Source organism: Macaca fascicularis, chromosome 16 (genome assembly GCF_037993035.2).
Source record: "Macaca fascicularis isolate 582-1 chromosome 16, T2T-MFA8v1.1".
Classification (NCBI taxonomy): domain Eukaryota; kingdom Metazoa; phylum Chordata; class Mammalia; order Primates; family Cercopithecidae; genus Macaca; species Macaca fascicularis.
Genome location: NC_088390.1, coordinates 63,052,909 through 63,078,243, shown reverse-complemented (window position 1 = coordinate 63,078,243; position 25,335 = coordinate 63,052,909). Strand labels below are relative to the sequence as shown.

At 49.5% G+C, this 25,335-nt stretch overlaps 3 protein-coding genes across 81 annotated transcripts in view; 2 read left to right on the top strand and 1 right to left on the bottom strand.

Annotated features, from left to right (window-relative positions):
• LOC101866167 (uncharacterized protein C17orf113) overlaps positions 1-4,332 on the top strand; it is a 67,718-nt gene extending 63,386 nt beyond the window's left edge. For 21 of the 29 annotated variants that reach the window (XR_012425834.1, XR_012425829.1, XR_012425831.1 and 18 more), the window contains 4 exons: positions 574-870; positions 1,406-1,602; positions 1,917-2,027; positions 2,509-4,332. Coding sequence is in view for 24 of the 29 variants with exons in the window: in XM_074019603.1 (XP_073875704.1) it covers positions 574-870; positions 1,406-1,602; positions 1,917-2,027; positions 2,509-2,745 (842 nt within the window). In the remaining 5 variants the exon portion in view is untranslated. The remainder of the gene's footprint in view (positions 1-573; positions 871-1,405; positions 1,603-1,916; positions 2,028-2,508) is intronic. The other 8 variants (XR_012425832.1, XM_074019606.1, XM_074019598.1 and 5 more) reach the window with 2 other exon arrangements.
• On the bottom strand, positions 4,269-9,727 carry NKIRAS2 (NFKB inhibitor interacting Ras like 2). Of its 6 annotated transcripts, none has more exons than XM_074019640.1 (4): positions 9,459-9,727; positions 8,157-8,283; positions 7,189-7,430; positions 4,269-6,259 (listed from the first exon to the last, which is right to left on the bottom strand). In XM_074019640.1, the coding sequence occupies exons 2-4, from the start codon at positions 8,248-8,250 to the stop codon at positions 6,020-6,022; spliced, it is 576 nt and encodes a 191-aa protein (XP_073875741.1). In that variant the 5' UTR covers positions 8,251-8,283; positions 9,459-9,727; the 3' UTR covers positions 4,269-6,019. The 6 variants fall into 6 exon arrangements, with proteins under 6 accessions (XP_073875741.1, XP_073875740.1, XP_065388480.1 ...); XM_074019639.1 differs by having other exon boundaries at positions 8,157-8,264; XM_065532408.1 differs by having other exon boundaries at positions 9,554-9,727.
• A 97-nt stretch (positions 9,728-9,824) lies between these two features.
• DNAJC7 (DnaJ heat shock protein family (Hsp40) member C7) overlaps positions 9,825-25,335 on the top strand; it is a 44,565-nt gene continuing 29,054 nt past the window's right edge. For 11 of the 46 annotated variants that reach the window (XR_012425838.1, XR_012425837.1, XM_074019621.1 and 8 more), the window contains exon 1: positions 12,394-12,489. Coding sequence is in view for 12 of the 46 variants with exons in the window: in XM_074019621.1 (XP_073875722.1) it covers positions 12,413-12,489 (77 nt within the window). In the remaining 34 variants the exon portion in view is untranslated. Of the gene's footprint in view, positions 9,968-11,318; positions 11,394-12,393; positions 13,228-14,151; positions 14,276-25,335 lie in introns of those variants that run through there. The other 35 variants (XR_012425836.1, XR_012425835.1, XR_010582143.2 and 32 more) reach the window with 8 other exon arrangements.

Genomic DNA, 25,335 nt, shown 5'->3' with positions numbered 1-25,335 from the left:
GATTCTCCTGCCTCAGCCTTCTGAGTAGCTGGGACTACAGGCATGTGCCACCACGTCTGGCTAATTCTGTATTTTTAGTAGAGATAGGGTTTCACCATGTTGGCCAGGCCAGTCTCGAACTCCTGACCTTAGATGATCCACCTGCCTCGGCCTCCCAAGGTGCTGGGATTACAGATATCAGCCACCGTATCCAGCCCGTACCACTATTTTTTAAAAATCTGCTCTCCTGTTGGTGGACATGTGGGTAGTTTCAGTTTTATGATATTATGAATAGTGTTCTCTGAACATTCTAGTACATCTTTTTTGGTGATCTCTGCCTATTTAAGTTAGTAAATAAGAATATGAGGGCTGTGAGGGCTTTCTGAGACCACTGTGTCCAACTTAAGTGATTTCCGATGGGGAAACTGAGGCCCAAGTCTGCCCAGTGAGTTGGTAGAAAAGTGGGGCCTGGAATTCAGTGCTGGTCATCCACCAGAGGCCCTCCAGGTCACCTCCATGGTCAGAGCTGAAGATCGTGGTCTCCAGCGTCATATTGGGACTCACACTCTGCCCCCATGCCTTCCATCTCCACAGCAGTTCCTGCAGTCCCACCTCTTGGGTCTCCACTCCAGCCACCACCAACTCCGGACCCTACATCCAGGGAGCCAGCCCACGAAGAGCTCTTGGATGCTGCCTCCTCCTCGTCCTCTTCTTCCTCCTGCCCACCTTGCTCCCCAGAGCCTGGGAGAGAGGCACCAGGGCCTGAGCCAGCGGCAGCTGCCGTGGGAAGCAGCGTGAGTGGGGAAGGCAGGCGTGAGAAGGGGCACCTCTACTGTCCCACGTGTAAGGTGACAGTGAACTCGGCCTCCCAGCTTCAGGCTCACAACACAGGTCAGTGGTCCCCAGGAGCTGGAGCCTGGGGAAAGGGTGGGGCAGAAGCTGAGCCTCACCAGATGAGGGTAGGCTTGAGTTCCTGCGTGCTTCGCTCAAGGGTTGGGTGGCAGAGGCGTTGTGCTCGCGTATTATTGAGCGGGTGTTTCTGGGTCCTCCCATTACTCCTTGGGGAGGAGAATTGGGAACAGAAGTCTGAGGCAGCAAGAACTGAGGGTCGCTAAATCTCTGAAGGGTCACTCCACAGGAGACAGGAGACACCTCCCTCTCTCCTTAGATCACACCTAGAAGGAAGGGACTGAGATCAAAGCAAAGGGGAAGCCAGCCATTTGTAGTGCAGGGAGGCCTTCCATTGGAGGGGCTGGCATGAAAGGACAGAAGCTGGGAGGGGAAACCACGTGTGGCTGGAAGGCCATGTGCGCATAGAGCTGCTGCGAGGCTTACAGGGAGAGCCAAACTGCGTGAGTGTGGAGGGGTCTCTGCAGCCCCTGCAACCCCTTCCTGCTGCCGAGAGACTGCCTTCTTCCCTCTCCAGGAGCCAAGCACCGGTGGATGACGGAGGGTCAGCGAGCGGCTCCCCGGAGGAGCCGGGGCCGCCCGGTGTCCAGGGGAGGCGCCGGACACAAGGCCAAGAGAGTGACAGGGGGCAGGGGCGGCCGGCAGGGGCCCAGCCCTGCTTTCCACTGTGCTCTCTGTCAGCTCCAGGTCAATTCAGAGACCCAACTCAAGCAGGTGGGAGAAGTGAGGCTGGGACTGGGGTTGGAGCCAGGGGAGGGGGTGAGGGGCAGGGCAGGAGAGGGAAGGATCCTGAAGAGGGCAGGCAGGGCAGAGCAGAGCGGGCTGGAGGAGCGAGGCCAGCAGGCCAACTGAGGGCAAAGGCCAAGACTCACCTTCCCTTCCCAGAGCCTACCCCAGGGTGAGGACCCAGTCTGTGTGCTTTGGATGTACGAGCTGTGGGTAGAGGAAGGGGGAGAGAGTCGAGGATGATGGTCTTGGGGTCCTTGGGCTTTGTCATCTTGTTCCCAGTCTGTCTGTCTGTCCATTAGCACATGAGCAGCAGGAGGCACAAAGACCGCCTGGCCGGGAAGCCCCCCAAGCCCTCCAGCCAGCACAGCAAGCTGCAGAAGCACGCAGCGCTGGCTGTGAGTATCCTCAAGGTATCTGTCTCCAGGCAACAGAGCTGGGACTGGGTCAGGAGGGGAGAGGGTGGGCTGGGAGGGCCAGATGGGGGATGTGGTGGGGCAGGAGAGAGACCACCCTGCACTGAGGCTGCTGGGCGGTGAGAGAGCTGGGGCTGGGAACTGGGATCTGCCCAGAGGAATTTCCGCGGAGGTGGGCTGGGGTAGTCATCTTAGGGGCAAGAGCGAGGGGTGGGCGTGCATCTCCTAGAGACCATCTCTATCCCGTAAATCCTCCTCCCTTCTCCCATCCTGAGACTTTCCTCCCTCTGGACAGGAAGACAGGTGGCGGAGAAAGCCCTTCGGAATGAATGTTTGGGGGTGGGAAGGGAGGAGGATTTAGGTTTGGAACTCTAAAAGGCACATTTTCCCTGCAGCAAAAAGCTTGAGGATGGGCCCCAGGGAGGGGGTGCGGTTTTCTGGGGTGGAGACTGTGTCCATTCCTTTCTTTTCTGTGTAGTCTAAACTGGCCTTGCAGAAGCAACTCACCAAGACGCTGGCAGCCCGCTTCCTGCCCAGCCCGCTCCCCACCGCAGCCACTGCCATCTGTGCCCTGCCAGGGCCCCTGGCCCTCCGCCCTGCCCCTACAGCAGCCACTACCCTCTTCCCAGCTCCAATCCTGGGCCCAGCTCTGTTTCGCACCCCAGCAGGAGCTGTCCGCCCTGCCACAGGACCTATCGTTCTTGCCCCTTATTAGCCCTCATGGGGAGGCCAGAGCTGATTTCCCAATAGCCACTCCTTGTCTCCTACTGTCCCGAGACACCTTGGGTTCCTACAAGCCACAGAGACTGTGAACAGCTTCAGGGGTCCTGCCCAATCCAGAAAGAACTGGGCTAGTTTCAAGGGCAGCTCCCTTCCAAGGACTGTCCCCACCCTCCTTTCCCAGGCCTTCCAGGGTTAGTCCTAGGCTTCCCTGCATTTCCCACCCTGAGACCCCAAAGATCTATGCAAAATCTCAGCCCCAGCCACGTGGTGCTCTCACTTTCCTCCACCCAAGACCTACACCAGGCCCCACATGGCCAGCCTCCAGGAATCTTAGCTTCTACAAGCCATCCTCTCCTAGCCGGGGAGCAACTCTCTGACCTCCAGTCCTAGGCTCTGGGGCTTCACTGGAGATAGAGATGGGGTCTTTAGCTGGAGCAGGCTCAAGGCTATCAGGACAAGGTGACCATAGGAGTGTGACAGAGGACCACGGAGGAGAAAGGGGGACCCAGAAGTCCTTCGATCAGCAGTGCTAAGGTGGGGCAGAGCCAAGGAAGTGGTGGGGCTGGTTCTGAAAGCTTTTGGGGGCTTCATCTGCTCTGAAGGGGTGGGACTGAGAGAAGGTGATGTTCTGGTTGGGCCCAGGGTTTTGTTTGTTTTAATCTTAGTCTTCTGGGCATTCATGGGCCCAGACATTTTTTCTTTTTCCAGAGTTGCATTCTGTTGCCCAGGTTAGAGTGCAGTGGTACGATCCTGGCTCACTGCAGCCTCTGCCTCCCTGGTTCAAGTGATACTTGCCGGCCGGGCGCGGTGGCTCAAGCCTGTAATCCCAGCACTTTGGGAGGCCGAGACGGGCGGATCACAAGGTCAGGAGATCGAGACCAGCCTGGCTAATACGGTGAAACCCCGTCTCTACTAAAAAATACAAAAAAAACTAGCCGGGTGAGGTGGCGGGCGCCTGTAGTCCCAGCTACTCGGGAGGCTGAGGCAGGAGAATGGCGTAAACCCGGGAGGCGGAGCTTGCAGTGAGCTGAGATGCGGCCACTGCACTCCAGCCTGGGCGACAGAGTGACACTCCGTCTCAAAAAAAAAAAAAAAAAAAAAAAAGTGATACTTGCCGATGAGCCCAGTCTTAATATTGAGGGGGTAACTCATTCCTCAGCAGCTCTTGTTAGCCTTCCTCTGACTTCCTGAACCCCAGCTCTTGGAGGGCGGGTGTGGGTCTCCCTCAGACTATGGACTCAGCTAATACCGAATACCCCCAGGGCTCCCAAAGGAAGAGCTTTCCCTTCTCTCAACCAGCCCCTGCCACTGTGAAGCTGAGTATTGGGAGGCAGTCTCACACGCACTTACAAGACCCATTTCATGCTGTCAACATCAGTGTCACAAGCTCCCTCCCACTGCAGCACTGCCCCCTCTGCACCCCACAATATGGGACCTTGCCAGTATCCCCCTGTATCTTTTTTTTTAAGACATTTCCAATGGGAGAACCAGAAAAAGGGGGGAGGGGAGGGAAACTTTTTGATAACAATTGTGGTTTTATTGTGTCCAATGAATGCATCAATAAATGAACTTGAAGCCCAAGCCTATGTGTGTCCTAATTCCACTCGCCCAGCCCTGGGCACCTGCCCCACTCACCTCTGGCTTTGAGAAGGGGCGTGTGTCGGTGGTTGCCTGGCTGCAGTGTCTCACCTAGGCTAGGTGTGCACCTTAGAAGCACAAAGCAGGCACAGGAAGTAGTGGGTAATAAGCTCACTTTGCAGGCCACTGGGTACGTGCCCACCCTCCTGAGCCCCGAAAGAGGACCTGTCTGCTCCTGAGAGGCTGCTACGTGTTTGCCTTGTTCTGTTCAGGCATCTGAGGTACGAAGGAGGGGCCAGAGGAGCACCTTGTCCAGCCTTCACCATGGCAGCGGGCATATAAATATAAATACAGGTAACTTATAAATAGAAGTCCAGCTCTGAGTTGAAAACCACAGGCAGGATGAAGAGCAGCCTCCAAGGGCGAGGCTGGAGGGCTGGGCACAGAGCGGCCACTCTGGCGACTGACAGCAGGTAGTGCACTCCTGCCCCCTGGTGGCTGGAGGGAGCGGCAGATCCCAGCCTTCAGGGCTGGTCGGCATAGCACCTTGAAGAGGGAGAAGCCATTGGCTTTACAAAATCAGAGAACTGGAAAGGATCTAGATCATCTGAGCAACTCTGGTCATCTTACAGATAAGAAACTAACACCCAGAGAGGGGAAAGGTCTTGCTGGGTCACAAAGTGGGGTGGCAACTCATAGACCAGTTACTCTATTCCACCTCAACCAATGAGGCCCATCTGCTCCCTGAGCAGGAAGAGGAAGTTAAACTATTGGTGGGGGTGGGGAATTTTTTTTTTCTTGAGATGGAGTCTTGCTCTGTTGACCAGGCTGGGGTGCAGTGGCGCGATCTCAGCTCACTGCAGCCTCCACCTTCTGAGTTCAAGCCATTTTCCTGCCATAGCCTCCCAGAGTAGCTGGGATTACAGGCATGTGCCACCATGCCCGGTTAACTTTTATATTTTTGGCAGAGATGGGGTTTCACAATGTTGGCCAGGCTGGTCGTGAACTCCTGACCACAAGTGATCCACCGGCCTTGGCCTCCCAAAGTGCTGGGATTACAGGCATGAGTCACTGAGCCCAGCCAGGGGTGGGGGATTTAAAACAGAAAACTATACTCCCAGGAGGCTAGCTTCTTCCAGCCAAGAGGAGGACAGGAGAAAGGTCAGGGTGAGGGATGAGGAGACACGTAACACCAGTATAGGAGCATATGTGCGTGCACACACACACAGGCACAACTAAACGCATACACACAATACCCGGACACCCTTTTTCTGGTGTCCAGGCTGGTGCCATAAGTGTGTGTGTGTCACTGATGGGAAGCCCAGAGGGTGGGACCCCTAACTATAATAGGAACCAGACCCGAGAAGGGACACTGCTGCGTGGTGACTCTGCTTCCTGTTTGGGGCAGCTGGAAAGGACGGTGACCCACTGCCCCAGGAGACAGTGGAGCAGAGCCTATAAAAGCTGGGGTGGGGAGTAGGCTGTGAGGGCTGAGGAAGGGGATGTCAACCAAGAGTATTTGCACTTCCTGGAGGTGAGAGGGAGCAAAGTGGCTGGGGCCTGGCCTACTGGGGAGCTCTGTGGCTGAGCGGGAAAGGCAGCTTTCCCTCTACTTTGCCCTCAACCCATCTACCAGAGCCCCAGATGCTGAAATGGGGCTAGGATTATAAAGGAGGAACGGCAGCTCTTCAGCCATCCAAGGAGCCACTGCCCTTGTTCTTCCGGCTGAGGGGGAAGGCAGACTTGCTCTGGGGTTGCGTCATCTTGCTGGCCAGGTAGACGAAGGGCTCCAGGAGGGAGCGCCGGTCCGCCACTGACACCTCCCACAGCTTCACCTTCTCTGACTTGGCCCAATGCTGAGCCACATCTGGGTCTACACGCCGCTGCTCCTGTAAGTCACACTTGTTGCCAAGGACCACGATGGTGACCTGGGGAAGAGGAACACAGCATAGGCCTGTGAATGTACCATAAACCCAGGAATGGACATGGGGGCTGGCAACCACCTAGGAGTTCTATGAGAGGAAAGCTAAATGGCTGATGTTTCGTCTCTTTCTAGATTCCATACCATTCATTGTGGGAAAGGAGATGGTTGCTTTTTCTTCTCTTTCCTCTGTTCAAATTCTGGCCTCCATCTAGCCCTCCTTTTAGTTCTATCACCAGCCCTGCATTGCCCATACATGCTCATTACTAGCCGTCAGTTTCTGGCTCAACACCTCACGAGGAAGCACTCCCAGAACTCTGCAGCTTAGAGCGGGATTCTGGAGAACAGAGGGCCTTCATGGCCAGATGCAGTGGCTCATGCCTGTAATCCCAACGCTTTGAGAGGATGAGGCAGGTGGACTGCTTGAGTTCAGGAGTTCGAGAACAGCCTGAGCAACATGAGAAAACCCCATCTCTAGTAAAAATACAAAACTGAGCCAGGCGTGGTGGCGTGCACCTGTAGTCCTAGCTACTCATGGGGCTGAGGCAGGAGGACCACCCAAGCCTTGGGAGGTTAAGGCTGCAGTGAGTTGTGATCATGCCACTGCACTGGGTGAGCTGTGATCATGCCAGCCTGGGTGGCAGAGTGAGACCCTGTCTCAAAAAAAAAAAAAAAAAAAAGAAGGGCTTTCGTAGCTAAAAGCACAGAACTATCAGAAGAACAACTAGTGGGGGCTTCATACATTAAGTCGGGTCAGGGACCCCTTAAGCCACAAAGAGGCCTCTTTGGCTGAGCAGACTCAACATGCAGCCACCCCACTTCTAGCTCCTAACTCACCTTGGAGTGAAGAATGGAGCCATGCCAGGCTTCCCAAACCAGCCCACTGCCCAAACTCTCTGATCACTGAGGCTCCCACCAGAAGCCTATGCCACACACCTCCTTCTTGTCCTTGGATTTGTCAATCTCCTTCTTGAGCAGCTCCACACGCTGAAAAGACTCTCTGCTATCTGTGCTGTAGACCAGGACGTAGCCATCAGTGCAAGAGAAGCAGTGTCGGGGCAGTTCGGCCCCATCTCGGAGCCCCCGGGTGTCGTAGAAACGCACCTGCTCTCGCACCCCTCGGTCTGTCTCAATGGAGCCCACGTAGATGTCTTCCTGCGTCTCGATCATCTCTGAACCTGGTATAAAATGAGAAAACTGTCTGAAGTGGAGAGGGAGATGGGAAATGTGAGTTATGAGAACAGCTTAAGGCTGACCAGATGGGGAGAAAGGAATGTAGGGGGCTGAGGAGGCCAGAGAATTGACAGCCTGGCAGGACTGAAATGATTTGGGTTTAGGGGAACTAACATTAATTTCTTTTTTTTTTTGAGACGGACTTTTGCTCTTGTTGCCCAGGCTGGAGTGCAATGGTGCGATCTCGGCTCACCGCAACCTACACCTCCCGGGTTCAAGTGATTCTCCTCTCTCAGCCTCCTGAATAGCTGGGATTACAGGCATGCACCACCACGCCCGGCTGATTTTGTATTTTTAAGTAGAGACAGGGTTTCTCCAAGTTGTTCAGGCTGGTCTTGAACTCCCGACCTGAGGTGATCCGCCCACCTCAGCCTCCCAAAGTGCTGGGATTACGGGTGTGATCCACCACGCCCAGCCAATGGACATTAATTTTATGCTAATTCCATGCTAAGCACAAGTGTGATATGACAGCTTCTCCTTCCTATCTTGGACACAGGGCTTTCTCCCTCCGATTTTGTTCAGTGTTGTAGAGCTGATTTGTTGCAATGTAAGTTTTATTCTTCCAGGGCAAAAACCACCAGGAGCAGCTTTTAGCCTGTGTGTGTTGTGATCAAGCCTATTCCGTATTCTTCAACTTTTCCCACTGTTCCTCCCCCTCCAATAATACTCACCCACCACGTGGTTCCCATACAGAAGCTGCTCCAGGATTGAAGTTTTGCCCACAGACGCCTGGCCACACACGACCACCTTGCAGCTCTTCCCCATGCTTAGTTTTCAACCTTGAAGAACAGAAGCACGCTGGGTGAGGTGAGGAAAGAAAGCATCAACACAGAGGGCAGTTACTAGCAGATGTTTTCTGGTGGACAAAAACCAAAACCAAAAAAATAGAAGGCAGAACTTCCATAACTGAGAGCCCAAGTTCTAAACTGAATGTATAGTTCCAGGGTTTCAGCACCATCCCAATGCTAGTCAGAGGAAACCGATGTCTCTATGTTCACTACTGGACGGTGAGCTGTTATTTTATTCGTCTTTGTTATCCCCAGTTCCTAGCCAGTACCTGTCCCAGGGCAGGTGCTTGGAAATGCTGCCATAAAGGGAGAGGAGAGTCACTGGCCACTGGCCAGGTTCCCTTCTGTGCACAAGATGTAGAGAGGACCAATTAGTGAAGGGAACTCAGCCCAGCTTCCTCTCTAATCATGACCCCATGGCGAATTAAGCAGGAATAGTATTTTGTGTGGCTGTCTGAAGCCATCTGCTCCCTGGGGGGACTGAGCAAATAAAAAGGATAATCTAGGGCAGGGCACGGTGGCTCACGCCAGCACTTCGGGAGGCTGAGGTGGGCGGATCACAAAGTCAGGAGTTTGAGAACAGACTGGCCAACATAGTGAAACCTCGTCTCTACTAAAAATACAAAAAATTAGCCAGGCGTGGTGGCGGGTGCCTGTAATCCCAGCTACTTGAGAGGCTGAGGCAGGAGAATCGCTTGAACCCGGGAGCCGGAGGTTGCAGTGAGCCAAGATTGTGCCACTGCACTTCAACCTGGGCAACAGAGCGAGACTCCGTCTCAAAAAAAAAAAAAAAAAAAAAAGACAATCTGCTTTCCTGTACGACTCATCTGGACAACAATCAATTCCCTCTAAACGCCAGTCAAGTATATGGCTAAAATGAACATAAGAGAGAAAGAGTGAAGAAACCTAAGGAAAAAAAAGGCTTCAGAAAGGAGATACTTTTTGCTGCCCTTGGGCTGACAGACACAAAAGGGAAAGCTCATAGAAACCCTAAGAGGTCCCAGACAGGTATCTCCCCGAAGGCAAACTTCCAAACACAAGCCCCCCCGCCCCCGCCCCAAGAGCTCCAGACAAAGATCCCCCCACAGAGAGCAGAAATAGATCACTCCCAAAGACTGTCCCAAACAGAAACCTCTCCAGGGGAAGCTCCTGACACAGACCCCCTCTCCATATACTGAGACCTACAATAAAAGACACCATAAGAGTGGGCCAGAGGGGCCTCCGCCACAGATTTTCCCACGGGGGAGCCCCCAGATGAATGAGAGGCAGAGACCAGCCACCTAAAGCGGCCCGGGGGCGGAGGCCGATCCTAGCGCCGGACGAGCCTCGCCTCCCAGCTCCGTACCTCCCGGGGGCCCCGCAGCACCAAGCCAGGCCCTTGGAGCGCGCGGGGACCAGGGGAGGGGCAGCGCCGCCGCACAGGATTGTCTTCCTCCCGGGTCGGTGTAGGCTCTGCCGGGCCCCGCCCCCGCCGCCTGCCCTCTCCCCAGCTTCCGTCAGACAAGACGAATTCCGGCAGCGGAGAACGGGTGCGGACCGCGCAGCTCCCCCAGAGGTCGGCGGGGGAATGACGGCCACGACCTGGCCTGGGTGTGTGTGGGAACCCAAGGTTCTAGACTCCCTGGACGCGGGCCGCTGGTTGTCCTGGTGTCTCTCTCTGAGGCCCAAATGTTCTCCCTCTAAAGGCGATCAGGGTACAGTAACTCTTCGTTTACTCAATCATTCATCCGTCGAATGTTTTCTGAGCATCTTCTCTGTCTGTGCCATGTGCAGGGCCATATACTGAGAGAAAGTGGACGAGTTAGATACGGTGGCTGCCCATCAGAACTCACGGTCTAGAGAAGCTAGATGTCTAACAATTACTGAGGTGCTGTGGGGCACAGCAAAATGGCATTTAACTTTGAGTCAGCAGACACTGAAGAGCTTGGGGGAAAGGGTGTCCTAGGGTGGAGGAAACATGGCTACAAGTCATGGCATTTTCTGGAACTATGAGAACTTGGGTTCAATATTGGTGGTAGAAAGGACCTAAATACTGGTACTCAAATTAAATCATTAAAAAAAAATAAAAGAAACAGATAATCAAAGGCTTTGTGTGGTAGGCCAAAGAGATCAAACTGATGGCAATGGAAAGCCATTGCCAATGAAGTGACATGATCAGTCCCTGAGGAAGGTCACTCTGGCAGAAGAGGCAAGACTGGACAGAGATGAAATTAGGGACCGATTAGGAGACTATTGCTGTATTCCAAGTTTTTTTTTTTTTTTTTCTGTTGCTTTGTTGTTGCCGTTTTTTGTTTTTAGGGACAGGGTCTTACTCTTTTCTCCATGCTGGAGTACACTGGTGTGCTCATAGCTCACTGTAGCCTCTAACTCCTGTGCTCAAGTGATCCTCCTGCCTCAGCCTCCCAAGTAGCTAGGACTACAGATGCATGCCACCATGCCCAGCCTATTCCAAGATTTAAAAATATGATGAGCGCCTGAATCGGGATGGAAAAACGGAGATGGATTTGGGAAATATTTGGTAAGAGAATCAACAAAACTGAGCAACAAATTGGAAGCCAAGAGTGAGGATGGTTTAATCCATTTAACAAGATATGGAATTTAGGAAAGATAATAATTACATCCAGCATTTGTTTTTTCTGTTGTTCAGGTGTAGGTAGACAATGAAAAGTTAAATTTAAATATGGTAAGCTTTGGGGATTTGTGAAACATACAAGAGATATCCAGTAGATAGTTGGATATGCAGCTGTGGAAGCTGAAGAAAGGTCTAGGTTGAAGATATGTAGAGTTGAGAGTCATCAACAGATGGAAGTAAAGCTGTGGGAATAAATGAGTTGCCTTAGAACATAAAGTGGGAAGATGGTGAGACAGGTTGGCTAGCATTAGACTGGACTATGAGCCACTGACAGGCAGGGCAGGTGGTCTGTAAGTCTTGTGCCCTCACAACCTAGCACAAAGTAGGCGTTTTGGAAAGGGCTATTGAGTGATTGGCTCAACGAATGACCCCTCCTTTCCAACCTAGTAAGCTTGTCCTATCCCTCCCTACTCAGTGGTCGCTGTGGTTTCAGTTCCCTCCACACTGGGTAGGAGCATTGGCACATGCTGTTTTCCTGGAAGAAACAGGTAAATCCTTTTAAAAATTCCTTTGCCCTCTTCTCATTTTAGCTACTCTTAGCTTTACATTGTAAAGCTACTCCTAATACTCCTCCAATTTAACCCCAGAAAGCTCCAATTCAATTCAGCTCCACAAATAGTGGCTTGGGTGAGGGAATAACAAGACAATTAAACTGTGCCCTTGTCCCCTGTGAGTTCTCAATCCAGACCGCATTCGGCAAGACAAGCGTGAAGAGTAGAGAGTTTATATAAGAGGTAGGAGTAATGGGGACACAAGAGCAGGGACCTCACCCAGCGAGCTTCCTTATAAACTCCAGGGCAGGGTCTGGGGCGCCATGTGTCAGCTTTCCTAGGCTTAATGCTGAGATGGCACTCCCAGGCGGCTGACATGAAAGCAGCCTCGTAAAAGGGTCAGCGTCATTAGGGTGATGAACCGGTTGGTGTTTGGAGATCCGGAGTGGATGAAAGGCGCAGGGTGAAGACGCCCTGCGTTCCCCTGGCTTGATTGGGTAGGGCTTCCAGAGAACGATGAAAGCTGGGGGAACTGGGCTCAAAGTGGCTCTTGCCTTTCCCGGGAAGAAGCTGTGAACACACTCCAAGGTCGGAAAGGTAGCAGTGGGGACTCTTTCCCTACAGTCTTGGGTCACCTGGTCCCCACCCAACCCAGACTCCACGGAGCCTTTAAGGAAGACTCTCTAGGATTGGAAGTTGCTATGGCAACGAGGCTCTTGGAATACTGAAACCAATCAAGCCCTAGAGAGGCTACCACCCGTACACCTCCCTTCCCATCCACGGGTAAAGTGGCGCCGCCTACGCACAGGCACAGTCCCTGGGCTCCCGCCCCGGCGCGGAGACCACCCTGGACATCCGGGGACGGGAGGCCGCTCTGGCCCCAAGCGGAGCCTCTCTCTGGTAGACGAGCCCGAGGGAGCCCTTCTGGGCGCGGCGCCGCTGAGCTGCTCTATGCTCCAACCGGAAGTGCTCTTCACCGCCGGCCTCCCACCCAGCTCTCTGGTCCCGGCGGTAAGATGGCGGCTGCCGCGGAGTGCGATGTGGTAATGGCGGCGACCGAGCCAGAGCTGCTCGACGACGAAGAGGCGAAGAGGTAACCGGGTAGCAGGGTAGTAGAGGAGGCAAGCTGCAGCTCCGTGGCTCAGGGAAACCCGTTCCTGCCATGATGCAGCCCCCAGCTGTTGAGGCGATGCCCCGCCCTACGCAAACACCCCCCCCCAATCTGAGATCAAGGCCGGATGGACCCCCTGAAGGGGCGCTCTTGGGGGTCGGCCTTCCTCTCCCGCTTCCGCCTGGCGAAGGAGCTGAGGCATGGCCTTCTTCTCCAGCTGAGAGGACGATCGTCCTCATAGGAGAGCCCGAGTTTCGGAGGGCAATTTCGGAGGTCTGGTGCGGGGGGGGGGGGCGGCGCGGCGTCGATGACGACTTCCTTACATCGCCCCTGACTCCCTCCTTCTCGTTAACTTCTGTGCATTGTTGCCTGTCTGCACTTTCCATCTCTAAAACCTTTGCTCTCCTCACCCCGTTTTCCTTTTCGATCACTAGTCTGGGTTCGAGGTGATTGTGTGTCTCCATAATTGACCTGGTTGCCCCCGGTTATCCCAGAAGTCAAAGATGATAGAGAAAAAGGGAAGAGCGAGGGGCTTATCTCGTGTTCTCTGTGTCAGACTCCTCTTCCCCTATCCTTCCCGGGTGATCTTTATCCTTCCCAGCACTGTTCTTTCTTAAGTTAAGCACCAAGGAAGAGGGCAACTGCTTGGGCGCTGTTGGCACTCCGAAGCAGCCGCAGTGGTTCGAGACTGCCAGTCGGACTAGCCAAGGGAGCTGCTGAGTGAGTGGTTTTCGAGAACGCTCTAGATTCTGGCAACAGTTAGGCCAGATTATTGGAAATGGGGTTGGGACAGAGTTGTGGGTAGTCATACGTGTTCTAATACTAAAGCAGAATTGACAAGAAGGTTCTAGAAGTTTGGAGCCCTTTCCTTATCAGCTGCAGGTTAATCTGACCCTTTTGTTCAAGATGCCTACAGTGCCCTCAGTCTTATTCCCACATACTTTATATTTTCATGCCAAGCCCGTTATGTCTTCAGGCTGGGTAATTTGAGGTGGTGATGTAGAATTAGTTCATGAGATCTGAAATCAGGATTCTGAGATTTTTACTATCTGATGAGTTAGAAATATAAGAACGGAGGCCATGAATGGTTATCAAGCTTGAAGGTTGTTACCACAGCCAGTGTCTCAAGTTCCTGATCTGTTGGGAGCTGGGGAGCCTGACAAAGTGTAATAGGTCCCTGGGATATCAGAGAAGCCAGGACACCAGAGTCCAGTCTCTGTTCTTAATTTTGAGCTTTCATGTTGTTCCTGCTTCTTTCTAGATATTTAAAGTTAAGCATCATCAACCCTTATACATCATTAAAGAGCTGCAATGGGAAACAAAATTTCTCCCAGTGCAGACAGAGCTTAATTAATTGTAGAGAGTTACTTGGATTTGGAAAGAGTTCAGTGTTTCTTTATATTATAAATAGGGATTTGGCCATAGGTAATTTATTTATTTATTTATTTTTAATTTTTTGAGACGGAGTCTCGCTCTGTCACCCAGGCTGGAGTGTGGTGGCATGATCTCAGCTCACTGCAAGCTCCGCCTCCTGGGTTCACACCATTCTCCTGCCTCAGCCTCCCCAGTAGCTGGGACTACAGGTGCCCACCATGCCCGGCTAATTTTTTTTTTTAATTTTTTTAAATTTATTTTTATTTTTAGTAGAGACGAGGTTTCACCGTGTTAGCCAGGATGGTCTCCATCTCCTGACCTCGTGATCCTCCTGCCTCGGCCTCCCAAAATGCTGGGATTACAGGCGTGAGCCACTGCACCAGGCTGGCCATAGGTAATTTAAAAAATTCATCCTACTCATTGTCAGTCTCTGATGTAGAGTGTCCCTATTTTGGACTTCATTTCAAAACCTCCTATCTAAAGCAAATACATTTCTTCAATCACAGCCTTAGAGGATATTCTATCATAAAATTGGAGTAAATGAACCTGAAGACGCATAATAAAATAGGTTATGCTGTAATGTGACCACATCACACAAAACATGGTATTTTATAGCAGTACAACAAAATAAGGTAAACTACCTTATTACTTAAGTAGCCTGTAATCCCAGCACTTTGGGAGGCCGAGGCAGGTGGGTCAGCTGGGGTCAGGCGTTTGAGACCAGCGTGGCCAATGTGGCAGAACCCTGTCTCTATTAAAAATACAAAAATTAGCTGGGCGTGATGGCACGCACATGTAATCCCAGTTACACAGGAGGCTGAGGCAGGAGAATTGCTTGAACTCAAGAGGTGGAGGTTGCAGTGAACTGAGATCGTGCCATTGCACTCCAGCCTGGGTGACAGAGTGAGATTCTATCTCAGGAAAAAAAGTCGTTGATTGCAGAATGCAAATTATTTTATCTGTCACTGAGAAAATATAACTATAAATTAAACATGACAACATGCATTATCCCTGTAGTTCAAATAGTGAGAGAAAAAAATTAATTAAAAAAGGAAAAAGGCTGGGTGTGGTGGCTCACACCTGTAATCCCAGCACTTTGGGAGGCCAAGGCAGGTGGATCACCTGAGGTCAGGAGTTCGAAACCAGCGTGACTAATACGGTGAAATCCTGTCTCTACTAAAAATACAAAAAGTAGCCGGGCGTGGTGACGCACACCTGTAATCCCAGCTAGTCGGGAGGCTGAGGTGGGAGAATTGATTGAACCTAGGAGGTGGAGGTTGCGGTGAGGGGAGATTATGCCATTGCACTCCAGCCTTGGCAACAAGAGCAAAACTCCATCTCAAAAAAAAAAAAGTTAAATTAAAAAAAGAAAAAAATGCATTCTTATCAGACTTTTATGTTTCTCATATATAGCACTCTTTTCGACAGAATTAAACATGTTTATTATATACCACTTTTGTGCACAAGTCAAAAGGAAAATAAGGCTGGGCGCGGTGGCTCACGCCTATAATCTCAGCATTTTTGGAGGCTGAGGTGGGCGGATCATGAGGTCTGGAGTTCAAGACCAGCCTGGCCGACATGGCGAAACCCCATCTCTACTAAAAATACAAAAAATAGCTGGGCGTGGTGGTGGGCGCTTGTAATCCCAGCTAATCGGGAGACTGAGGCAGGAGAGTCTCTTGAACCCGCCGGGAGGCGGAGGTTGCAGTGAGCCAAGGTCACACCACTGCACTCCAGCCTGGGCCATGCAGCAAGACTCTGTCTCAAAAAAAAAAAAAAAAAGTTAAATAAACAAAAAAATCAGTTTAACTTTTTGCCATATCAGACATCCTTAGAAGAATAAACATTGGCCAGGCGTGGTGGCTCACGCCTGTAATCCCAGCACTTGGGGAGGCCGAAGCAGGCTGATCACCTGAGGTCGGGAGTTCGAGACCAGCCTGACCAACACGGAGAAACCCCATCTCTACTAAAAATAGAAAAAAAAAAAATAGCCACACGTGGTGGCGCATGCCTGTAGCCCCAGCTACTCGGAGGCTGAGGCAGGAGAATCACTTGAGCCCGGTAGGTGGAAGTTGTGGTGAGCCGAGATCACTCCATTCTCTCCAGCCTGGGCAACAAGAGCGAAACTCTGTCTCAAAAAAAAAAAAAAAAAAAGAATAAACATTAGGCTCTGTTAGTATGAAAAAACCTTGTTTATGTATGATTTTTCCAGTGCTGAAAATGGGATGGAGATTTAGAAGCTTTGGAGGGAGGTGGTTTTATGTTTTTCATGTTTCCTGGATTCCTCTTGTGTGGCCATAGCAGAGGGCAGTGATAGGGGCATCCCTTACAAATGCCCTTTTACTGTCTGGCTGTCTGGCCTGGTTAGAGTTCTTTGGCCAAGTTCCTGCCTCTGTTGTTATGGTCCCACTACCAGTTCTTTTAGAGATACAAGTGTTAATGGGTCTCGGGTTGTTTTTGTGAGGTCCAGCAAGGAATCCTTCCTTCCTTACGTCTTGGCTTAAGACATGTCCTGCTGCTGCTAAGTTGTCACAGTCCCACGGGGAGGGGGCAAAATGAGAGGCGCTCTTAAGACGTTGGACTTCACGATTGCAGCATTTTAAATGGCTACATGTTTTATTTCCTTAGCTTTAGTGTTTCTAGAGAGAAAAGAGATATATTTCAATTTTTTTGCATGTCACTCTGACAAAGTTCTGTTTCCCTTATTTTAGCCAAGAAGCTAAAATAAGGCTAGGCTTAGTGGCTCATGCCTGTAATCCTAGCACTTTATGAGGTCAAGATGAGAGGATTGCTTGAGCCGAGTAGTTTGAGACCAGCCTGGGCAACATAGTGAGACTTAGTCGCTACAGAAACATTTAAGGTTGGGTGCGGTGGCTCACGCCTGTAATTCCAGCACTTTGGGAGGCTGAGGCCAGTGGATTGCTTGAGGCCAGGAGTTCGAGACCAACCTGGGCAACATGGTGAAATCCCCCCATCTCTCTAAAAAAAAATACAAAAATTAGCAGGGTGTGATGGTGCATACCTGTAGGCCCTGCTACTTGGGAGGCTGAGGTGAAAGTATCACCTGAGATGGGGGAGGTCGAGGCTGTGGTGAGTTGTGATCACACCACTGCACTCCATCCTGGGTGACAGAGTGAAACCCTGTCTCAAAAAAAAAAAAAAAAAAAAAGGGTTGGGGCTAAAATAAAAGATGTATTAGTTGGCACTCCAGAAGAGATCAGGATTCTATGCATGAAGATTATTTCTCTTTGCTCACCAAAACAGGCAAAGCTCTTTATGAGCCAGACGGTTCAACTTCAGATGTTTCACATTTCAACTAACTTAAGCTTTATGTTTTCCTGTGAAGTTGCTGACTGCTTTACCTAATATGGGAATACCTGTCTTGAGTTAAGTATCTCTCATGATTATCTCCTGGGCTGGGAAACAGCTTGATCTCTATAGGGAGTCTTTCTTATGGTAAACTTGAGGGATTTCAAATTGTTTTTCTTTCTTTCTTCTTTTTTTTTTTTGACGGAGTCTTGCTCTGTTGCCAGGCTGGAGTGCAGTGGTGTGATCTCAGCTCACTGCAACCTCCGCCTCCCAGGTTCAAGCGATTCTCCTGCCTCAGCCTCCTGACTAGCTAGGACTATAGGCACATGCTACCATGCCCAGCTAATTTTTATATTTTTAGTAGAGACGGAGTTTCACTGTGTTGGCCAGGATGTTCTCGATCTCTTAACCTCATGATCCGCCTGCCTTGTCTTCCCAAAGTGCTGGGATTACAGGCGTGAGCCACTGCACCCGACCTCAAATTGTTTTTCAAAGAGAAAACACTTATGTGTCTCAACATATACCTAATGTGACTGGACAACAAGATCTAAAAGAATCAAGGGATCCGTAGACTTAAGAGTCAGGACATCCTGGCCGGGCGCGGTGGCTCAAGCCTGTAATCCCAGCACTTTGGGAGGCCGAGACGGGCGGATCACGAGGTCAGGAGATCGAGACCATCCTGGCTGACACGGTGAAACCCCGTCTCTACTTTAAAAATACAAAAAACTAGCCGGGCAAGGTGGCGGCGCCTGTAGTCCCAGCTACTCGGGAGGCTGAGGCAGGAGAATGGCGTGAACCCGGGAGGCGGAGCTTGCAGTGAGCTGAGATCCGGCCACTGCACTCCAGCCTGGGCGGCAGAGCGAGACTCCATCTCAAAAAAAAAAAAAAAAGAGTCAGGACATCCTTACCTGATTCCTTGAGCTGATAAGCTTAACTTCTCTGTATGTTTTCCTGATGGGCACAAATAAGAGCAATTATTAGGCGCTTACTACCTAGGTATTGTAAACCCTTTGCTGTTAGGATTTTGCCTTTTATTTCTTTATTCACATTGTTAATGGGGACAACTGAACTCTGAATTCATGTCCCTGGTTTGCTGTAGTTGCTGTTTGTTTGCTGCAAGCTTTGCATGGTGTTTTTAAGTTTGTGGCCTTACTTAACTGAAGAGCTTGTGGGCATGCCTCCCCTGCTTTCTTCCTTACCCGGTTTTAAATTCTTAGGAATGTGTCCTTCTAATCTTCCTCTTGAAGTTTCAGAGCAAGCACCTAGACATTTCAGTAAGCCTCCAAACTGAGTGGGAATTTATCTTTGACCTGGATCCCAAATCAGTGAGAAACATTTTTTTCCTTTTGCTATGCACTAAGTGTAGTCAGACATGAAGAAATGGGAGATGGGAGGAGAAATGGGTCCTGGTTAAGAAAGAGATAAACCTAGGAATACAGAATTCTCAATACCGGCAAATTAATTGAACTCTGATACTAACAAGTTGCAAAGTAGATAATCATAATTGGAGCAAAGGTAGAGTACAGAGAAAGGTTCTCTCTTACTGCTTTAATTCAGATCCACATATTAACTAGTGCCAGAGAAACAAGAATTTTGAGAAAATATAGGGCCAAGTGAGTGGCAGTTGCCTTAGAGTCCAGTCCACTCCCAACAACCAGAACTCTGATTGGCTGAAAGCCCAGCCTTATTGTACATTCCAGCCAATCAGGGATTAGTTTAGTCTTTGAAGTTTGTATTTTAAAGGTTTTGAAAAGCTGAGTACTGGGCACTTGAGTTTTCCTTCTTCAGGACTTTAGAAGATTGGAGAACAGTGGTCAGCAGTTGCCTAGTTGCCTTGTGGTCTGATGCAGAGTCCCACTGAGACCCATTTCTCCCTTATTGCACTAGTCTTTGGTCCCCTTTCTCCAGCGCTGAGTGATGTGGAAGTTACTTAGAGGTCGTTCCAGGTATTCTTTTAAACTTTCAGAAGTAAGAACAAAATTCAAGGTGCAGTTACAACAACTTTTATTGGAGTGACACTGTTTTTTCTTCTCCCGTTAGGATCAAAATGGCAATTCCTATGTTTTACCCTCACCATTGATAAGAATATGAGTGGTTGAGGCTTTTGAGAATGGTAATAGGAGGAATATATGACTCTCAGGTCTTATTCTGAGACCTGAAATTCTGTTGGCATGTGACTTACAATTTGTGTGGGGAGGCGAGATTGTCAGATAAGCAGTGTTAACCATCTCTCGTGATTGTAATATTACTTTTGGAGAGAGTATGAGGGGCAAGCAGGACCTTCACTTGTTTTTGGAGTTTCTGTCCTGAGAGTTCTTCCTTGGACAGTTTGCCCTGAGACAGTTAACCACCTGTTGAATTAAGGAACCAAGACAACTTTGAGAAGTAAAATACTAGTTGACAATCCAGGCTCCTCCCCACCCTAGTTCCCATCTCCACCCCACCCCACTCCACCCAAAAAGACTCATGAAGCAGCCTTTATATATATAATATATATATATATATATATATATTTTTTTTTTTTTTTTGAGACAGAGTTTCACTCTTGTTGCCCAGGCTGGAGTGCAGTGGCGCAATCTCGGCTCCCTGTAGCCTCCGCCTTCAAGGTTCAAGCAATTCTCCTGAGTCAGCTTCCCGAGTAGCTGGGATTACAGGCATGCACAACCACAGCCAGCTAATTTTGTTTTTTGTTTTTTTTGTAGAGACGGGGTTTCTCCATGTTGGTCAGTCTGGTCTCGAACTCCCAACCTCAGATGATCTGCCTGCCTTGGCCTCCCAAAGTGCTGAGATTACAGGCGTGAGCCACTGCAGCACCCGGCCTAGGAAGTAGCTCGCTCCTTCCTTCCTTCCTTCCTTCCTCCCTTCCTCCCTCCCTCCCTCCCTCCCTCCCTTCCTTCCTTCCTTCCTCACTCCCTCCCTTTCTTCCTTCCCTTTCTTTTTTTTTTTTGTTTTTTTTTGTTTTTTTGTGATGGAGTCTCGCTCTGTTGCCAGGCTGGAGTGTGCAATGGCACGATCTCGGCTCACTGCAATCTCCGCCTCCTGGGTTCAAGTGATCCTCTTGCCTCAGCTTCCTGAGTAACTGGGACTACAGTTGCATGCCACCACGCCCAGCTAATTTTTTGTATTTTTAGTAGAGACGGGTTTCACCATGTTGGCCAGGATGATCTTGATCTCATGACCTCAGGATCTGCCTGCCTCGGCCTCCCAAATTGCTGGGATTACAGGCGTGAGCCACCGCACCAAGCCAAAGCAGCCTTTTCCTTAATTGTAGTTCCTCAGTTTTAAATTTTTGATGGGTGCTGGTGTTCCTATAGTGGGAGATGTCACAGAATAGGGAACCAAGGGATGGAAAATGGTGGGTTTGGGGATATGTTATGAAAGCAAGCCTCTGGCTAATGCTGAAAAGCATTATCCTTGTATCCTCAGAATGGTTTCAGAGAAGCATGTTTCTCAGAGGTAGCTTCATTATTGGGTCTCCTCTCCCCAGGGATAAGTGAAGGTTAGGTAGATGTAATAGATGGTGACACCTCTCATTTAAGGATATAAAATAAATTTAAAACACTGTTGAGACAAACATTTCCAAGTGAATATCTTTCTGCTTGCAGTGATGGGATTTCTGTAGGGCTTGAATTGGTTGCTTGCTTTTTCTTCCTTACTGAATACAGCGTAGCCAGCTGCACAGCCAGGCACAGCTTGCTGCCTGGTGTCTGTCCCTGCCTGAACAGTAGGGAGTGCTGCTGCTTTGTGTAGACAGTCTGCGACTCCTCTGGTGCATTTTGAATCCCCTCTGACTCTGTTAAGGCTTGAATGTCCACCCAGAGGACAATTTGAACTGGTGTGTTAAGGAATTTTATTCATCTTTTACCTTCTCTCTTTTTTAGCGGGGAGGTGTAGAGGGTTGTTCCAGTTGTGCTTTAAAGTGAAAACTATCTATTCTGTAGGAAATTGGGTAAAGAAAGCTGAGTAGCAGATAGCTTTGCTAAAAAGTAGCAGTTGGATAGCGCTCACCTTCTGTTTTTTTCTGAATGAAGCACCTAGCATAAGTACCTTGCAATATTTGTAGAATTATTCCAAGTCATGTATCTGTGGCCAGGCGCGATGGCTCACGCCTTTAATCCCAACACTTTGGAAGGCTGAGATGGGCGGATCACTTGAGGTCAGGAGTTTGAAGACCAAAGTGGCCAACATGGCAAGACCTCATCTCTACTAAAAAATACAAAAATTAGCCAGGCATGGTGGTGGGGCCCTGTAATCCCAGCTACTCAGGAGGCTGAGGCAGGAGAATCCCTTGAGCCTGGGAGGCCGAGGTTGCAGTGAACTGAGATCACACCACTGCACTTCAGCCTAGGTGACAAGAGTGAGAGTGAGAGTCTATCTCAAAAAATGTATATCTATGTATATATCTATACCTGTGACTTCCGCTTATCTATGTGAAATTTATATTGACATTTCACTCCTAGAATAGTTGATTTTTTTTTTTTTTTTTTTTTTTTGAGATGGAGTCTTACTCTGTTGCCCAGGCTGGATTGCAGTGGCACAATCTAGGCTCACTGCAACCTCCGTCTCCTGGGTTCAAGTAGTAATTCTCCTGCCTCAGCCTCCCTAGTAGCTGGGATTACAGGCACCGCTATCATGCCTGGCTATTTTTATATTTTTGTGGAGGCTGGGGTTTCACCATGTTGCCCAGGCTGGTCTTGAACTCCTGACCTCAGGTGATCCACCCGCCTTGGTCTCCCAAAGTGCTGGGATTACGGACGTGAGCCACCTTGCCCAGCCTTTTTTTTTTTTTTTTTTTTTTTTGAGACGGAGTCTTGCTCTGTTGCCCAGGCTGGAGTGCAGTGGCGCGATCTCGGCTCACTGCAAGCTCCACCTCCCGGGTTCACGCCATTCTCCTGCCTCAGCCTCCCGAGTAGCTGGGACTGCAGGCGCCCACCACACCACCGCGCCCGGCTAATTTTTTGTATTTTTAGTAGAGACGGGGTTTCACTGTGGTCTCGATCTCCTGACCTTGTGATCAGCCCTCCTCGGCCTCCCAAAGTGCTGGGATTACAGGCGTGAGCCACCGCGCCCAGCCCTTTTTTTTTTTTTTAAAGAAACTTTTTGCTGGGCGCGGTGGCTCACGCCTGTAATCCCAACATTTTGGGAGGCCGAGGTGGGTGGATCACCTGAGGTTGGTAGTTCGAGACCAGCCTGACCAACATGGAGAAACCCCATATCTACTAAAAATACAAAATTAGCCAGGTGTGGTGGCACATGCCTGTAATCCCAGCTACTCGGGAGGCTGAGGCAGGAGAATCACTTGAACCCGGGAGTCAGAGGTTGCATTGAGCCGAGATCACGCCATTGCACTCCAGCCTGGGCAACAGGAGCAAAACTCCGTCTCAAAACCAAAAAAAAGCAGTTTTTTTCTGGCCAGGTGTGGTGGCACATGCCTGTAATCTTAGCACTTTGGGAGGCTGAGGCGGTGGATCGCCTGAGCTCAAGAATTTGAGACCAGCCTGGGCAACATAGTGAAACCCCATCTCTACTAAAATACAAAAAATTAGCCAGGCATGGTGGCGCGTGCCTGTAGTCCCAGCTACTAAGCAGGCTGAGGCATGAGAATCGCTTGAACCTGGGAGGTGAAGGTTGCAGTGAGCCGAGATCCCACCACTGCACTCCGGGCTGGACAATAGAATGAGACTGTCTCCAAAAAAAAGAAACTAAATGACTTGCTTTTGGTAAGATAGACTAGAAGTTAGGCTCCTGGGCTCCTTTTACTTTATTCTGTCATGAAGGTCAGGGAGAGTGCAACATGAAACAGGCCCTGTGACATGCCATTAGGGACAAGAGGTCTCCGACCGTGGGAAGGAGGAAAGAATTTCTACTCTGACTGGCCAAGATCCCGTGAATTCTGAAGGGTGGAGGGCATTTCTAGATCAGCAGGCAACTAGTAAATTTGACTGAGTAAAATAAATGGGGCATCACAATCATAGACTAAGGCGACATTTGGGGAGTAGTAAATATAAGAGGAATGCATAAGGGGCATTGACTCATTCGCAGTATAAAGTATTATTATTAATAACTTAAAGGAAAAGAAAAGTATATTTTTCTTTTCTTTTTTTTTTTTTTTTTTTGAGACAGAGTCTCGCTCTGTTGCCCAGGCTGGAGTGCAGTGGCGATCTCAGTTCACTGCAAGCTCCAGCTCCTAGGTTCACGCTATTCTCCTGCCTCAGCCTCCTGAGTAGCTGGGACTGGAACTACAGGTGCCTGCCACCATGCCTGGCTAATTTTTTTTTTGTACTTTTAGTAGAGATGCGGTTTCATCGTGTTAACCAGGATGGTCGTGATCTCCTGACCTTGTGATCCACCTGCCTCAGCGTCCCAGGTAGCTGGGATTACAGGTGCGCGCCACCACGCCAGGCTAATTTTTGTATTTTTAGTAGAGATGGAGTTTCACTGTATTGGTCAGGCTGGTCTTGAACTCCTGACCTTGTGATCCGTCTGCCTCAGACTCCCAAAGTGCTGGGATTACAGGCGTGAGCCACCACATCCTGCCAAGATAGGTATCTTTTTCTAAAAAATTTCTCAGTGCCAATAAAATACTCTCCAAAATCAAAGGCCACTAAACACTCCTCTGCTTTGCCAAAATAAATCATTTTATCTTCAGTTGTAATTTCAACAAAACTGAATTTTTTTTCTTCCACTTCAGGAATAACAGAATACATCAAGAAAATGAAAACAAAACCTTATTTAGGCTGCTGCGCCTGTTTTGATTTAAGCTATTATTAATGCTTTTGGAAGAGCTTAACTTTATTAAAAATATTATTCTAGCCAAATACTTGAAATAAAAGCAGTGTGGCAGCCATGTTCAGTGGCTCGTGTCTGTAATTCCAGCACTTTGGGAGGCTGAGGCTGGAGGATTGCTTGAGCCCAGGAATTTCAGACCAGACTGGGCAATGAAGTGAAATCTCATCTTGACAAAAAAATAAAAAATTTAGCCAGGCACGGTGGTGTGTTCCTATAGTCCCAGGTACGCAGGAGGCTGAGGCAGAAGGGTTGCTTGAGCCCAGGAGGTCGAGCTGCAGCAAACCGTGTTCACCCCACTGTACTGCAGCCTGGGTGACAGAGTGAGACCCTGTCTTTAAAAAAAAAACAAAACCAGGCCGGGCACAGTGGCTCACGCCTGTAATCCCAGCACTTTGGGAGGCCGAGGCGAGTGGATCACGAGTTCAGGAGATCGAGACCATCCTGGCTAACATGATGAAACCCCATCTCTACTAAAAATACAAAAAAATCAGCCGGTCATGGTGGTGGGCACTTGTAGTCCCAGCTACTCAGGAGGCTGAGGCAGGAGAATGGCATGAACCTGGGAGGCAGAGCTTGCAGTGAGCTGAGATCGCACCACTGCACTCCAGCCTGGGTGACAGTCAGACTCTGTCTCAAAAAATAAACAAAATAAAAATAAATAAATAAATAAGCTCTTTTCTCAAAAAAAAAAAAAAATTGTCCGGGCGTGGTAGCATGTGCCTGTAATCCCAGCTACTTGGGAGGCTGAGGTGGGAGAATTGCTTGAACCCGGGAGGTGGAGGTTGCAGTGAGCTGAGATTGCGCCACTGCACTCCAGCCTGGGTGACAGAGCGAGACTTTGTCTCAAAAAAAAAAAAAAGAAAAAATCAAACCACAGTGTGGTGTGCTTTTTGTCATACAAAATTGGAATCCACATTTCCTAGGTTACAAATGTTGCAGAATAATGAAACCATGCTAGTCTGTTTTTCATGCAGTGAGGTGGAATACATTTTAAAATGATGAAGAATCTCATCCCTGTTTTAATAATCTGCAAATATGTGATGTCAAGCAATTCCAGAGAGAACCCAGCCATGTTAATGACATTTTTAAAACTACCACACAATTAATTCTGCATTAGTGGAGGCTGACTAAAGTTTCCGATTGCTTCTTTAATTGTTAAAAGTTAGACTAGTTGGCCCAACACAGAGATCTTGCTTAAGTGTTCAACTTGGAAGTACTTAGAGAGAAAATGGAAATTTTTATAGGGCACCTAATTTGGGGCATGTTGCAATGTCAACTACGATGTTTTAATGTGTTTTTAATTCAATTGAGCTGTAAATGTGCAAAGTTGGCTAACAATCGTAAGCCCAAGTTGTC